Below are 17970 nucleotides of genomic sequence, written 5' to 3'. Positions count from 1 at the left end.
TACAGAGTCATCTAGAAGTTACAACTACAGAATATATAATGCCCTAAACCGGCTTAATAAAACTTCAAAACTGTTTTTCTGTTAGCAGCTTATTCCGATTGTGTTTGTTTTTAACATTTTAAACCCAAAAACCTCAAGGTTCAGACATTGTAGTCAGCCTTACAGCCTGGTGAGATTGTTGGTTTGACAGCTTTCAGGGGTTTACTTTCAGGTCAGGCTGAGAGATGGAGATGGAAGACCATCTTAAAGTAGCTTCATTCAGCTTAATCAGACTGGGAGACAAGCTTGACCAACCTAAAGGTAAGACCAGCAAACCAGAAAACACATTTTCAACACTAAAATGGTCTCAGTTGTAAGGTCGGTGCCAAGATGTCCTAACCAGGGACATTATTATTCTCCAGAGAAACAAAGAATGTTTCTAAGCACAGTGGGGAGCCCAGGCCAAAAGGGTGCCCCTTCCTAAAAAAAAATGTACTCACTCTTCATCAAAGATCTTCTTGTCAGGAAAGAACAGAGAACATCTCTCAGTACAGTGGGAGACCTGAACCAAAAGGACACCTTCTTTTGAGAAACTACGGACTTCCTCCAGTACAGCAAACTCCCAACTGAGACAGCATCTACATCTCAAACGACGCATACCAGTGAATCACAAATTCACACCTCACTCTGCACCCCAACTGTTCCTTTCTTTCCCTCTCACTCAGCGCAGGACACCCAAAACTAAGGACCGTACACAAGAAAAGAACTCATCACATATACACAAAACATTCACATGTTTGGTATCATCCAAAAGGTCTCAGTGCAACTGGTACAATGGTCTCACACATGCCTTTTTGTTCTTTTACTTCGTGTTGTTGGCGTTTTTTCCACTACGGACGGATAGCTCCGTTTTAAAGCCATGGAAATATGTAAAGACGCATCATCACATCACACGCATTTCATCACTTGCAGCGCAATACGTGATGTCCGAGACCTATCAGAGTAATTAGATAAATTAAGTTTTTAAAAGGAATTTCCAAATGATTCCTGTAAAGTTGAACCAGCAAGTTAAAAAATTAGTGTTTCTGATTCGGTACTCAAGGGGGCCCCCTGGTGGTGCAGAGGCCCTACGCAACCTGCGTAGTATGCGTATAGGAAGGATTGTAGAGGATGATAATGGAATTTCCCGTTTAGAACAACAAAGGTGTCTGACCAATCTAAATATGGGTAAGCCTCAGACTCTGATTATAGTAATATTATTCTAGCCAAGTGTACATAGGAAACTATGGCATGATTATATAAAGCTGCCACTAGAGGAAGTAAGATTGGTCTATTTATCTCTGTAGAGTGGTCATGACCTCTGGTTTGAAATAATTGTTGCTTATTATAATTAAGTGTTAATAGTCTAAGGCAGTGGTTCCCAACCTGGGGTCCGCGACACCTTTAGGGGGGCGCCAGAGTTCACATGAGGGGCGCGGGAGCTGACATGCTTTGAGGTTAAATAAAGCTGCATAAAATGTTCCACTAATCATTTTAAATAAAAATATTTTCGTATGTTTTTAAAAAACCATGTGCTTACAATGGCAAGATAATGCAGTCAAAAATAGTTATATCTTGTATAAAATAATTATTTCAATTTCTCCGGCTCCATCGGCATTCACACGGGGCTTCGCGGTAGCTGGAAGCACTGTCACTGGCTGTTCTCGCTATGAGACTCACATGAGAAACGTCCTCTGTCAGGCGTCAGCGTTCGTGTTAACATAAAAATCAAAAGGAAAAATAGCAGAGAAACGTAAATGCGGTGATTCTTCGTCAGAAATAAAGGAAAAAGTTTAGACGCTATGACAAAACCTACGTAAATTTAGGTTTTATTGAAGGACAAGGGAAGTCTCGGCCAGAATATGTGTTCTGTGGTGAAAAATTGGTAAACGACAGCATGAAACCAAGCAAAATGAAGACACCTTGTAAAAATAAGCATCTCTTTATGCAAGTACAGCAATGTTAATGTTTAACAGTTCTTTCATAACGTTCAGTATACTCTGTATGTTCATACAATAACCTGAAAATAGACTGAAACAACCTGAAAAATAACCTGAAAATTTAATTTAATTTATTATTCAATTATTTAATTTCATTTATTTATATTTACTATCTATATAAATTTCACAATTGCTAACGATAAAAATAAATTAAAACGTAAGAGAAATAAAAATATTATTACATTGGAGTCAGATAAAATAGAGGTAATTAAATAAAAGAGGTTTTTCATTAAAATATTGTTTAAATAAACAAAGGAAAGACATGTGAAGCCTTAGCCACGCCTCTGGATAACGTCATTGGACCAGTGGGTGGTCCCTTAGTCTAAGGTGACCAAAAAGGGTCAAGGGTTTCAGCATTGGGTTGCACAGTGATCAGGGATAATATCTGCCTCTGTAGCTGACAGGCCTCTGTTAGACTGGCAGAAAATACTCAGAAACTGGATGATGAGAAAATACAGCAATTTCAAGGTGAAAATATGACAAACAACAACCTGAAAAACATGTTAACAACCGAATTAAATATGTCCTTTCAGTCATTTTAAAAGCTGAAAGCAGTCAAGAGTAAAAAAGCTGAAGAAAATGTAGCCATGAAGTTACAGTACGCTGGGGATCTTAGTTTTTTACTTAGAAAGGAAAAATGCCATCTGTAACTTTTGGCTTTATATCGCCATCTCTGTTTGACACATAAAATTGCAGGTAATTTTACGTAATTATTTTTACGTGGGTTCAAATTATGTCGAACTGACATTTCCATTGAAATGTCAATCCAAATTTGATTTATTACAAATTTACCATTGCAAACCCCAAGAAAAAGTAAATGTGATGCTGATCTGTATTTTTTTTAGTAATTATGGCTTAAATTAAAACAAACCAACAGCAGTTTGATTGATATTAATTGGAATGCACAATAAAAAAACATGATTTTTGAAAAAAATCTCATTTTGGAACCAAACTCTTCATATACAGTACGTACAGTATAAATATACCATAAAGTGTAATAAACCACATACAATTCTCAGCCACACCCATAGAAGCATCCTACTTTCCACACTCAGATTGAACAGAAAAAAGCAAGATCAAGATCGCACACAAAATAAATGATTACTGTCCAAAGCACAACCCACAAGGCCAAAAGTCAGGGTCACATGACTCCTAGATTTATCCGCAACTAATAAGGACTTGCACTCCTTCAGACCTTTACATGGTCCATCCTAAAGAAGTCTAAAATCAATCAAATGATAAACTTCCTTCAGCACCCTGAGGATGGTGCTACTGTAGTTGAACCTTCGGAATATTTTAATAAATAAACGCCAAATTAATTTGAAAACATGAGGTATGGGAGAAGATTTGGTTTATTTTCATTTCATTTCACCGTCAAGTTACTGAGGTAAAGCTGCTTATTACAAACCCCAGATGTAACTTATTGCAAACAAATGTGTCTGTGTGTGTGCGAGCATGAAACTAAAATGCTTTTCCCCATACACAAACAAAGGTTTGAATTATGCTTATGCTTCATGCAATCTTCCACAGCTTGGTTTGCTCCACAGAGGATGTGACAAGACTTTAAACATACATGCAACCAACTCTGGGCACAGAGTCCAAAATAAACACAAGAAAAAGCTGTCAATAATCTTCCATTTCTGCTCTAAGTCGAGCAGGTTTGGAACAACACAAAGGCGAAAAAAGGAGTCCATTTTCATTTTGGGCTAAATCAAAAAGCTCTTTCTCAGATTTCCCCGTGATTGCATCATTGCAATAATGGCCATCTTAATAACATTTACGATATTGCTAAATGACACCAGAAAAAACACATATCTGGTTTGGTGTTGATGAAGATGGGCTGATGGGCTATGAGGGTGCATAAACCTGGCAGACGTACGGTACAAACCCATCATTATTTCTCACGCATAAAAACAACTCTACATCCTCTATATTGGAGTCAGTATGAAGAAAAATACCAAACGAAAACTTCATTTGGCTGTGTTTCTATCCAACAGAGGCGGCAGATGGCGAGAGACCGACGGATCGCAGAGAGTCCTGCAGCAGAGCTGTTAGCGCTGGTGAACTGGGGAGAGCTGGAAACTGGCCTCCAGCTGCTGAGCTGTGATGGATGTGCACTGCAGAGGCAGCTGACCTCCATAACAGAGAATGGGCGGAAGGCGGGTGACCGAATCCAATACACTAAATATATTCTGTCACCCCCATTACTGGAACATTATGGGGGGGGGTTGAAAATGCCCCTACTCTGTATGTCTCTCTCACAGCACACCAAAACCTGTCTAGTAAATCAGCATTCACCTGCACGCACACACACACGGTCAAGTGTGTATAATGTAACCTTAGTTTAACCATCCGAGGTTTTCCACAGATTTTATGTCGGACAAAGCAAGCAGAAAGCGAAAAGGTACGTAGGTGTGGAAGCCATTGAGTGTTTCTTCTGTTTTCATGTATAAATTTAGAGCGAGCAATTACATCACTCTTTCATGTCTGACTTCTGAGGGCGTCAGAGGAGACGCTGTGCTTTTAGTGAGCGTGTCATCACAGAGTTGGATCTGTTCCAAATCCCTCAGGACTTCGTACAAGCTAACACCACCATGACGTTCGCTATAAACGCCTCAAATCTGCAAAATCTCAGTGTTTATTCCTCAACTGTGTTAAAACCGGTAACTAAAGTCTTTTTAAGATGCGTGTCAAAAGAGGCTATTGAAAGTAATTATGACAAATCATTCATGAGATACCTCGGATGCTACGTACAGCTGTCTGCCACTTCTAATTAACTGCTGCTTTAAAACATCTCAAGCTAAATTGAGTTTCTAAATAAGCCCACATGAATATTATGTAGTGTTAACTAAAGTACAAAAGAAGAGTTTGGTTCCAAAATGAGATAATTTCAAATATCATGTTTTTTTTATTGTGCATTCCAATGAATATCAATCAAACTGCAGTTGGTTTGTGTTGATTTAAGCCATAATAACTAAAAAGAGACAGCTTGCTGACACAATGAAACACAATAAAAACATGATTTTTGAAAAAACAAATCTCATTTTGGAACCAAACTCTTCAAATAGTTTTATTAAAACCACAGTAACCACAAATGTACTATGGTCTCGCAACATTGACCACATTTTGACCATGGCATTTGTAGTAAAACTATGGTAATACAAATGGTAACCTGCCAAAAACATGATTACTACATTTTTACTCTAATAAAACCATGGTTAAATTTCCTGAAGAAAACCACACTGCCCCTTCTTAAAAGGAGCATTAATAACATCTGTAAAACACAAAACTACAGTGACACAGCTACTGAAGTGTCAGAATGAATCTGTGGAACTGACAGTCACTCAGGTTGTTGCCGGTAACAGAGTGGTCAGTGATTCAATCTCAGTGGCTGTGTAAATATACCTGAAGTTTGACATTTAAGATGTGCACAGAACGTGATTACTCTTCTGTAGCGGCTCTGTTTCACACTATTCAAATATTGCAGGTTTTTAGAGTAAACTCAAATGTGGTCATTTGTCAGAAGTGTTCGGCCTACAGGCTAATAAATATCAGAGAAACAGTATGATGCCTCCTCAGATGTCCGGTTTAAGGCCACGTTTACACGACGATACCTTTGCATTTTTAAAAAGTTTCACGTACACATGGCAGCGTTATCAAAACTGTCTGCATTACACGGATCCAGGAAAACGGATAAAAACGCTGTAGTATGCACTCCATGCCAGTGGATGGCGATGTTGTGTAAAGAAACAGGACGTGCCTTGGCACATACACATGCACAGTTATAAGGCAAAAGTGCTTTTTAATACCGTTGGTTGACGTATGTGTTTTTAAAGTCTGGCGAATATAAATAGTGCGTCTTCGCTGGTCTTGGTGCAGCAAATCCACATTTTGCTGGGAAAACATTAATACATAGTCGAGCAGCGAGAGCTCACAGTATGGGAAGCCGCCATATTGTTTTGGCTATACTCGCGCAACCGTGCGCGTGACGTCATCGTTTTCATAAAGTTCCGTCTTACAATTTACATGGAAACGAAAAAGGCTTTCAAAAAGGCTTTGTCACTTTGAGAGCCGTCTTCAAAAGTTCGCGTTTTCAGTCCCACAAAACGCTATTTCCGTCTAAATGAACGGCCAAGACGCATACATTTTTTTGCGTTTTCAGTTGAAAACGGTCTCATGTAAATGGCCCCAAAAAGTACAACTCATGTATCCCATGTGGAGAAGTTTAAATCCCAGAATGCACAACAAGCTCAACAAGAAACACAGATATTTATAAATAAACCCATCTTGCGCTAAAATGAAAGGTCAATTAAAAATGGACTGTCTAACACTGATGGCTTCAAAGTTAGTCACTTAATGACTATGTAGGCTTGGTGCCTCAATATACTTCGAGCAAAATCAAAGAACAAACATGACGTCATTTCAAACGAAATCTGGCCAAATCGGAGCCAAAACAAACTAAAAGCAATCTTTTCTGCAAAGTTCGGTATTCTTAGTAGGCACCTTCGAACCACCATTTGTATTATGTAAAAGGGGGGAGTTCCACCTTCTTTGAAAAGTGGATATTTTCCTGATTATTTTATTGCACGGCAGTCTATTTTACCTAGTAAAGAACGAAAACAAAATTTGCTGAAAGTATATTGAGGCCTTTAGAAGGCATCAGGCAGTGAAGGCAGTAGTCACTAGATTTGGAACCTGCTCTTTCTGCTCTCCTCTCAGGACACAGCTAAGGGTGTGTTCATTTTTGTTGTTTTTTTACTAAAAGCCTGCAGGTAACCTAAAGCTACTTCATAGTCTTAAGGTCTGCAAAGGATACGGAAAAAGTGCACGGCAAAATGTCTCATTTACATAAGCAACCTGCTCTAAATTACCACCTTCAACTCATTTGGTCACACGGCAGACAACACCCAATAACCTCCTTCAGTAGACCCGTCATCTGAAAATGACCTTTTCCCGTCGGGCTCTTTCAAAAAGATTTATGCGGGTTTTGTTTATACCGTTCATGGGAGATTGGTATCCTCTAATCAGTAATTCTTACCCAGCCTTAGGCAGAAGGTCGGCGTACTCGTGAGGAGAGGTGGTTTCTGGGAAATTGAACAGTACGGCGAGACGATGCTGGAGAAGCTCTGAGCCGTGATAAGTAAAGAGAATGTCCAGAGCCTGCACGTTGCTCTCCTGAGAAAAATGAAACAAGAACAGAGAAAGAATATTGATAGAGATAAATAATTAATAGACGATTTATGAGTCCGAAGTAACCACGGACAGTTTTATGCTCTGCGGCAACATTTTCCACATTACAAACCCCCAGAAGCCTTTGCAGCGGGCAGGTAACCGTATTTCAGACATCTACGCTTAAAAACACTCACTGAAAAAGGGGGAATCCATATTTTACGCTGAGGGCGCGCACACACTCAGCCACCAAACTGTGAAATAGTCACTATAATTCACGCCGCAGGACCCTGTTACAGACGCTCATGCACTCACGCATCACGGACAGAGAACAAAGGAAGAGAGATTTACCCTCGCGTAAGTTCTTGCTGACAGAACAATATTCTGATTGCGGAACTTCTTGAAAAACTCGCCGTCAAATCTCTGCTCTGCGGCATGTGGTCCTCCCAGAATCTCCTGCAGGAGAAAAAAACAGGAGTGATGAGGGGAGGAAAGAAGCGAATGAGGAATAAAACAGAGAAATAAAAGGGAGAAAAGCAAACGGAAAGTTCAAGCGAGGGTCTCGCGCTTGTATGCCCGAGGTAAATCCTCCCAGTCTGTACGGCTGACATTTATCGTTTTGACATTTACAATTACGCCCTTTAAGTCTACAGGGCCGGTCAGTATATGTGTGTGCACGTGTGTGTTTAATGTCTCCGAGGTCTGGTTACATTCAGAACTATTCCCATAGAAATCAATTACACATGAAGACCCTGACAAAGGCCATTCATCATGACATGGGCAGGACATTAGCTTTGCTATAGGATGAAACGACGACACGAGCCTGCTAATGACTTTCCGATTGAGACAAAGCGCTGCGATATCAAGTCGGAAAAGCATTAATCATTTCATTAATAAAACACTGAGCCGAAAAGATTTGAAAAGTTTATTTTAATGACAACTACAGACACACACAGATGTATTTGCAGTGACTGCAATCGTATTTTGTACCATTTTATTTTCCCTGAAGAGAACTTTTGAAGCAAACTAGTCGTAATGCAGCTTAACGTGAACATTATTTACCCTCCCCTGACACTCACATGTGTGTCCTAGGTGTCCTAACCACAAAAAAACGACAATTCTAGAAAGTAAAAATATGAATGAGGATCGTACTGTACAGGTTGGTTTGTATTTAAAGGGGTCATATGGCGCGAATACATGTTTTTCTGTGTCTTTGGTGTGTTATAAGTTGCCCATGCATGTATTAGACACGTAAAATTGCAAAAATTAAAGTGTCAGAACAAAAGATGCATTCTATCTAAAAGCGAATGCTCACTCAGACCTGCCTGAAACGCCTCGTGTAACCACACCCCCACAAATCCACGTCAGTTCGTGGTGTGATTTGACTAAGACCGCCCAAATGTATACGCAAGTAAGGTGGGCGTACCTGTCAGTACAATTGCTTTGGGACCTGATGTTCCAAATATGGTGAGAGGCGTTACATTTCCGTCAAACGCTTGCAGTCTTCGATCAATCGCTACGCACTGGTTAACTGGCCAATCATAGCACACCTCGCTTTTCAGAGCGATGAGCTTTGTAAAAAAATCAGCGCGTTTCAGAGAGGCGGGGCAAAGAGGAGATACAAACATACACAGTATGTGGAAAATACAGCCTTTTTTGAACCTGAAATCGTGTAAACACATTGCATTACATTCAAAACAAACGATAATATTCGTTTTAGCCGTGTCATACGACCCCTTTAAATTAGGGTAGTCAATATGCTAATGTCTGTGATGTCACTTCATTGTTTTTCTCACTCTTACAGACAGTTTCATTGAACTTTATGTCTGTGTTTGGTTATAATATCACAATTTATTTTAGATTTAATTTATATTAATATTCATTTATATTAATATTTTATTGTATATTAATTTTATTACATTAAATTAAAACTAGTTTGGGCCACATAACGGTTGTTTATGTTGTTGCCGCTGAAACTGTCTAAGTCACTTTGAAATAAAGCATCTGCTAAAAGCCTAAATGTAAACATAGATGTCATGAGCCTGATTTCTGAGGGAGGTCCAAGTGGACAATACATAGCAAGAAAGAAACGAACATTTTTTTTGGACGAGTTTACCTCATAAGTGGCCAAACGGTCCAGATAGCAAAGAAGCTTCAATCTGCTTCTACAGAGCTCCTTCTGCTCCAGAGTCAATCTGAAAGAACAGAAAATCAACATAAAACATTGCACGTAGACACACACAGTGCTGTTTTAATCTGGATATTATCAGCGTGCATCCACTTTGAAAAGCTGCTGCTGATACCCATGAAAATGGTGTAATGAAATCAAGCTTCACGTGCCGGGGTGTGATGACAGACGTTCAAACAAACACACGTACTCCGACACCTTCAGATATAATGAAACGCATTACAGGGAAATATGGATGATCTAGGGAGCAAGACGATTTACAATTGAGTAGAAAAAAGCAACGAGGGGATGAAATTGCGCGAGCGCCGTGCTGAAAGGCCAGTGAGCCATTATAGACCCAGATTAGGTCATCAAAGACAGGCTAACGTGAGACGACCGCTGCCTGATTGCCTGGAAGCCCATGTGAGCGTGCATGCGTGCGTGTGTGTAGCAGTCGGTGTGAGAATCCACACGAGGCAATAACAATCTCATCTCGTTCTCCCAGCATTACTGTGGAAACCAGTGCATTCCATTGTGTGTGAATGAGACCAAACGCACACGCTGGGCTGTGGTTATTGGATGGGAGGAGATGCTGAACTGCTAGATGTTATCACAGTAAACTTGATAAAAGAAGATTGAAAGAACTGTCTATGAATTAACTTTAGGTGCAAAACTATTGTGAAGATCATTGTTGAGGTAATCCATGAATAATTGTTGAGTTATCTTGAACCCGATCGAGCAAGAATGTGCTTCACCTAAGATGTTTTTTTTATTTTTAACAAACAGCTAAAGGGGGTATTTTAAACTTGACACGCTGTGGCTAGACACCTGAAAAATGCAATGTTTTACAGTGCAAACTAAGAATAATTACATTAAAACTTCATATATACGTACAAGAAAAAATTCCTACATAACCAGTCAACCTTGCAAATCATTTTTTGGTAATAACTATACACAGACACTTTCCGCCAACATCCACACATATCTGCACGCTAGGGCGATTTCGTTTCAGACTTACTGGTTTTAATAAAAACTAAATCAGTCAGTGCTGTGTAAAGTGTTTATAGATGACCTGACTGCAGAAGCAGCTCTGCAGAATTACAATTTTGTGAGCAATTTGAAGCACGAAAGACCAATTACAATTCAGAAGGCAAATCGAAGGATTTTAAAGAACCAATCACAACTCTGTGCAATCTGCACATTCATCTGGAAATGACGAACATACAATAACACAAGATAAAAATCTCCAGGATAATGTTTTTTTTAAATAAAACCATTTCTTTTTTAATATATATTATATTTTTTTAATAAAAGTTTGATTTAGTTTAATTTAAAGGTCCAGTTTATGAAATTTAGAGGCATCTAGTGGTGAGGTTGCAAACTGCAACCAATGGTTCACTCCACCGTTTGCCCCTCCCTTCGTAGATACAGCTCATTCTAAGGTAATAAAAACATACCGCTTCATTATGTAAGGTCTTTATACACTTAATTAAATCATTTACTTTACTTTAATTATGAATTTAATTTAACAATGAATTTACAATGAAGGCACACTGAAAACATGGGTTTAAAAATCCTTATAAATAAAAAACAAACATTAATGTGCAACAAAAAAAACATCTTGACACAAATCCGAGAAAGATCCTTTAGCACCGGGTGTTAAACGCTTGCAGCGGAATAAATTGTATGTGGTGTAATTTCAACCTGTGCGAATATATATACAGCATACATGTGAGAATGAACCCTGAGTGACATGCAGACATTGTTAAGCCGAATCATATCAAAATATCCAGTGTTGCTGTGATGGGGAATGCAAAAAACAGCTCACTGTGCCCGATATCACACACACACACCTTCAGGTAAACCCAGCAGTCTGATCGATACTGTCCCGTTGTTATAATGACGGCGCAGTTAAAAAGAAATTAACAGAATGATGATTGTCTTTTTTGCCACTGCATTAGTACAGCCAACCGTCAAGAGAAATTGCAGTACACACCATTAGAGCCCCCCCTCTCCCTCTGTCACTGCATCTTTGTCTTGTCTCTCCTTCCCTAAATGCTTTTGTTTCCGTCTAACTTTCCATCTCTCTGTTTATTTATTTATTTTTTCTCCCAGCTGCCTCTTGCTCCATCAGATGCAGTAAAGAGGATGTCATGCATTATACATACAGACAGACGCGCATGAACGTCGCATAATCACGCGCATTACATATACTGCCTGCGTACAAACAAACAGCCCGAGGAGCAGAGACGCAAACGCAGGCTCTGATGCCGGACGGCTGCCGGAGACATACAGTAATTAAGTGTAAATTAGATACAGTGCTGTGTAATATGCATGCAGAGCGACTGCGAATGTGTTTAGAAAGTTGCGCGATGAAAAATTAAGCAATTCTGTTTGTGTGTAAACAAGTGTGTTTTGATTAGTGCAGTGTTTACAGCTAATGTTAGCCAATCTGTGATATTTTTTCTCCAACACCCCCGACCTACACATACACACACTCTCTCTCTCTCCACATCGTGTGCGTGTGTTCATAATTTGCTCTCACAGAGGGATCTTTCATTAGGGCCTCCTAGGCAAAACACAACAGAGGCATAAATTACCTATGCAGATTAGAAATAAATCTATAAACGGTTTTAATTTTATCCTCCACCTCTTCCTCTCGCTTCTCTTTATCTGTCTCGCTCTTTTTCTTCTCGTCCCATCTGTGCTCGCTCTTAGATCTCTATCTCTCAATTCCTGATGAGCTTAATGAGAACATCTACCAGGCATTAGTCACAATGGCAGACTGGTCGACCAACATCTGACTAGCTGATTAATGAGGTTAACTAGTTGATCTAGATTTTCTTATATATCTTTTTTTGTTTTGTTTTTGTTAGCAGGAAATAAATTAGCATGCAACATCCTGCATTGTAGATGTTAGACACAGTAAAACCCTCTGTGACAGTTTACCTAAAAATCTTTCATTATTTACTCAACTTCATGTCATTCTAAACATGTATAACATTATTTCTTCTGTTGGTCACAAAAGAAGATATTTTGAAGAACGCTGGTGACAAAACAACATTGTCTCCATTGACTTCTATTGTAAGGACAAAAAGTGTTAGGTGTTCCATAGAGGAAACAGTAATTTTCAGGTTTTATATGACATGGAGGTAAATAAACGATGACATATTTTTTATTTTCTGGGTAAACCTTTAAGGCGCCAATGCAATAGTCACACATCCACCTCCTCCACAGAAACAACCCTACTAACCATATTTATTTATAAAAATGGAACTGAGCATGTGAAAGGTCTTACTTGCTAAATTCCACTTTCTTGAGAAGCTCCTGCCTCCTCTTGTCCTCCCCCTCTTTCCTCTGCTCCATCTCTTCCTCCGTGGATAGAAAGTCTTCATATGGAGTATCATCCAGGTCCACATCACCAGGCAGGATGAATCTGGAGATGGTGACATCTTGGTTATGTAGCATGAAAGTATACCGGGATCTGTGAGAATATGAGCATTACGCACCTGCCCCGGGCTTCTCCGTTACCGATGGCGATCAAAGCTTCGAGATCGGTTCCTTTCAGGCCGTACTGCAGAAGTTCTTAGGCGGCGTCCACGTTCTCTGGAACCCTCTCCAAACATTCATGCAGTACCCATGATCTCTTCTTTATCTTACTCTGTTAAAAAAGAAAGGGAGTTAAAGCAAATTCGCAGTAAACACATATGGAGACATTCATTCAGTTGTGAAAAACAACATTTGCTTGCATTGCGTTTTGATTTATTTTTATTAATCATGACAATTTATAGATCAGTAATGTATGCGCTTTTACATTATTTATGAAAAATCCTAGTTTTGCTGCTAGTAGATGTTGTCACTACACTAATATATTTTCCCATATATTTTCTGTTAGCTTTGATGTCAAAGCTCTGGATAATCACTAGTGAAGGGCTTTAGAATTGGGTGCATTCTTGTACTGCCATTAGCCAATCAGCGCTGTCACGCATGTTAGAATGTCATTTCCCGTGGCTTCAGAATGATTTGTCACTTGGCATTTACGGCTCATGTGATTTGGTATGCAGTGAAAAGTGGCATCACACTCCATGTAAAAAATCTTGGTTGATCATTCAAAACGATGTCACGGATGACAAACACTGTGGGGTTTTTAGAATGTTCTTACCAGGTAGTCCTGAATGGATGCGATGCTGACTGTCGATTTCCTCCACTGTCTCTGGTAGACGAGATCAGAATCCAGATCATAGGCTTGAGCCAGAGAAAGAGCTTCTCCATACTCCTCATTATCAATCTGTCAACACACACACACATAGAGAAGGTAAACATACCGACAGCTCTCAGTCTTATTAATGCTCTATTATCATCTGTTACTAGTACATCAATAACCTGAATCCATCTGGAACAGAAGTGTCTCACTAAATGTTTTCTTACACTTACAGGCAGATGTTTCCTAATATGCCATTTTAAAGGTCTCCGTCCAATTTTCTCCATCATCCTGACTTAAATGTCATATGGCTTCAAGGGATACTTCACCCAAAAATGAAAATTCTGTCATCATTTACTCACCTTCGAGTTGTTCCAAATGTGCATAAATTTCTTTGTTCTGATGAACACAGAGAAAGATATTTGGAAGAATGCTTATAACCTGACAGATCTCGACCCCCATTGACTCCCATAGTAGGAAAAATTACTTTATCCTTTTTTTTGTTCTGTTGAACACAAATGAAGACATTTTGAAGGATGTAGGACATCAAACAGTTCTGGGGCACTTTTGACTAAATACCATTGTATTTTTCCTACAATGGTAGTCAATGGGTGTCGAGATCTGTTTGGTTATAAGCATTATTCCAGATATTTTTATCTGTGTTCATTAGAACAAAGATATTTATACACATTTGGAACATCTCGAAGGTGAGTACATTTTTGGGTGAAGTATCCCTTTCAAAAGATGTGGAAATTGTAGTAACTCACCTTTCTCTGATAGAGCTCCTCTGGTGTGGTAGACCTCAGGCTGACGAGTCGGTAGTTCTTGATGACGGTTCGAGCGCGTTTTCTGGGAGGGGCGAAACGTTCCATCTCGGTCACGTAATACAGGCCCTGCTTGACATAGCCGGAATAGCGCGCCTTTGCTGAGGACTCTTCATCAGAGTCGGAGTCTTCCTCTCCATCGTCCTCCTCACCTGGCATGCTGCTCTCCATGCGAGAGCGTTTTTGGGCCAACTTGACCTCACACTGAGAACATTTTCAAGAAAATGTTAACATTTATTCATCACTTACTTATCTTTATGTCATTACAATTTCCAAACCTGCAGAACACAAAAGAAGATACTGTATTTTGAAGAATTAACTTAAAAAATTGGCCCCATTGACTTTCTCTTTAAAGGGATGGTTCACCCAAAAATGAAAGAAATTCTGTCATGAATTACTCACTGTCTAGTTGTTGCAAACCTGTATAAATGTCTTTGTTTGGCTGAACACAGAGAAAGATATTTGGACGAATGCTAACCAAACAGTTCTTGGACCCCATTGACTACCATAGTAGGAAAAATTACAATGGTAGTCAAAAGTCCCCCAGAACTGTTTGCTGTCCTACATTCTTTAAAATATCTTTTTATACATATTTGGAATAACTCGAAGGTGAATAAATGATGACAGAATTTTTATTTTTGAGTGAACCATCCCTTTAAGGTTTGGTGGATATTCTAACTACACCAACTGTGGTATAAATAAGCATATTTCTCCATTCATGTCCACTCAATATTTTATGATATGATACAATATAGTATTTTATAGCATATGTTCGAAATGTTTTGCCAGTGCACATTTATGGAGGGCTCCTAAAACCATGAAATCCTTAATATTTCTGGCCTGCTGTTGCTGGTGTCACAATTCAGTCTACTGGACATCATATGTCCTTTTGGCACCACTAGCCAATCAGCTCTAGAGCAATCAGTCACAAGGTTTTTACGGCTCAGGTGATTGGCTCCACACGACCTGATTGTCAAAATGAGAGCCCATTAGCAAAGAGTACATTTCAAATTGTGCACTTCCGGGCGAACTGCCTTTGACACGAATGTGAATACTAAAAGATAGCTTTCTCTAGTTACTACCGAGCTTATTTGTTAGAGGTATTTGTTGACTACAGGACGATCAAAAATCAAGGCAGACATGTTTGGACTATTTTGTAAATGCATGTTTAGATCGTTTTGATTATTGACAGATTACTGACAGCCAGAATCACATTTTCTTTTTCCTGGCAATACCTGTCGCGCCACCTCATTCTCACACACAATGAAAAATCGATCAAATAAACTTCACACACTCGACACGGCAGCTGTGTGCTGCATTTCCCTATGGATTGAGCAAACCATCAACCAAACATACAGCCAGAACAAAAAGCCACATCTTTCTCTCTTCTCTTCTTCTTGCTTTTCATTCCTTTTTACTTCCCTCAAGGTTCACATTTCTATTCAACATCAGTGGAAAAAAGCCAAAGAAACAATACATTGGAGATGGATTAGATGAGGTTTTATCTTATCAGGGAATGAGGAACTTTAAAGCACTTTTATGATAATGACCTGCAGATAAAATGTGCCTGGATTTTATTTACAAGAGTAATTAACAACTGAAAAACAACATTTCTCATGACAATATACAGTACATACAAACATACATATATATATGTGTGTATATAAATATACTGTAAATACAGCCACTACAAAAAACTAAGGGGGCCATTTTCGTTTTTTCTCAATTTACTATTTACAGTATAGGTATGTGTTTAGGTAAAATTATTATTTTTGTTTCATTCTGTGAACTACTTTCTTCCAAATTTCAAATACAAATATTGTTTATATTTGCATTTATCTACAGAAAATGAAAACACGAGAAACAGCTCAAAATAACAGAAAAGAACATCAAATACTGTAAAGAAAGTTCATATTCACTTTGAAACAGTAATATTTGTACATGTATTTAGAAAACGTTCAAATATCGATTTTTTTATGTGATAACCTTGATTTTTATCACAGTTTTCATGTGTCTCATCATGCGGTCAGTCTTTCACATTGCTGTTGGATGACTTTATGTCACTCCTGAGGTTTGATTTTGTTGAAATTCAACAGACACAGGACTGGAATGGCCACAATACATCCAGAAATGCTGATTAAATGAAAATTTGGAATGGTCTCTTAATTATTTCTTCAGCTTTATATATATTTGCATCACATTAAACTCATGAATATTTTAAAGTCGTGCACACACACCTCCAAACTAAGGAAGCCGGCATCATGGGCCGAGGTGACTCGCGGTGAGGGTTCGAACCACTCGCAGGATTTGCCCAACAGATTTTTAAGGGTCCGCACAGAGGACACAGTGAGGGCCCCAGAACAGCGAGCCAAAATCAGTGCCGTCTCACTCCACCAGCTCACATCTAGCAGACACTGATACTGCTCCTTATCTTTACAAGAGAAAGAAGCACAGCAGAGATCTTAATATCATAAATAAAACATTTCACAGACGTTCAAAGTCAGCGTTCCATGCCTAAATGAAAAAAATGATTCAGAAACATTCTTTTCAAATAAGAACTAGAAAAAAAAGTTTGAACCAAGGATGAGCGAACAGACAAGCTTAATGAAATCGAGTGATCTAAACCCACTATCAAAACGTCAGTGTGTGAATTTAACGCCTCAGAGTGAAGGCACAACACACCGGGCTTCATTAAAGCATTCTTCTCTCTCTCCTCGACAGCGTCTGCACTCACTATATAATTAATAGCGCAAGATAAGTGGACAAACACATGAGGTTAAAGGTCCGTCTACCTCTTATCTTTTTCCTTTTCTCCAGCGAGGTCTTCCACTCCGGGTTGATCTCGTCAAATCCAGGCTAAACGAAAGAGAGAGTCAGAGAGTGTAAAAGAGAATTGCTCGGGGGGGGTTTCTGAAGAGAGACAAATCACGGTGGACAAATCAGTCAGGCAGAACAGCGTGACATCTGGAGTCTGAACTTCGTCTGGCGTGCGAAGCAAAAGACAAACAAACACACAGGCAAACAGCAAACAAATAATCCTGCAACATATTGGGAAATGTGTGATCGTGTCTAACTGTGCCCCAGCGAGGGATATTAAAAGGGTGCTTCAACGATGTGTCATGCATTCTGACTTCTTTACACTATTAAACGTGCTGTCTTCTCATGCTTAACATGGTCAACTTGTCAAAAAACGAGTTGGGCGTATTACGTAGTATTTCTGTGCTCGATACACTCCCCCAGCGATCGTACAGGTTTCGGAAAGTTTTTTTCGAACATATAAAACCGTTTCGTAACAAATTTTCTTAGTCCCTCATTGGACAAGTCTCCCGGAAAAGCACGCGGCACGCCCACACGGCAGCAAGGAGAGCAAGAGAAGGAGCATGCGCAGACGTCACTTTCACTTGTGTGCAGGAGAGAGAGAGAGAGAGAAAGCATACGTTCGCAAAGTTCAGGTGTTTGTTTGTTCACTGCATTTGGGTGATGAATGTTATATAAACGGTGGAAATAACGCTGGATTTGGAGATCGTTTGAAACTTATATATGGAGCCGTCCTAGCGCTAAAAGATGCCGGACATGAACCGCATGCGGTGA

At 39.3% G+C, this 17970-nt stretch overlaps 1 protein-coding gene across 1 annotated transcript in view; it reads right to left on the bottom strand.

The window, feature by feature from the left end:
- nbas (NBAS subunit of NRZ tethering complex) overlaps positions 1-17970 on the bottom strand; it is a 147322-nt gene that overhangs the window by 114402 nt on the left and 14950 nt on the right. Inside the window, 9 exon segments of the mRNA XM_057352377.1 lie at positions 7057-7193; positions 7539-7643; positions 9304-9382; positions 12653-12790; positions 12864-13015; positions 13517-13642; positions 14323-14583; positions 16617-16810; positions 17172-17235. Of these exon segments, the coding sequence (XP_057208360.1) occupies positions 7057-7193; positions 7539-7643; positions 9304-9382; positions 12653-12790; positions 12864-13015; positions 13517-13642; positions 14323-14583; positions 16617-16810; positions 17172-17235 (1256 nt within the window).

This window comes from Triplophysa rosa, linkage group LG15, assembly GCF_024868665.1.
Source record: "Triplophysa rosa linkage group LG15, Trosa_1v2, whole genome shotgun sequence".
NCBI classification, from domain to species: domain Eukaryota; kingdom Metazoa; phylum Chordata; class Actinopteri; order Cypriniformes; family Nemacheilidae; genus Triplophysa; species Triplophysa rosa.
The sequence above is the reverse complement of the archived record's forward strand: the minus strand, read 5'-3'. Positions and strand labels throughout refer to the sequence as shown.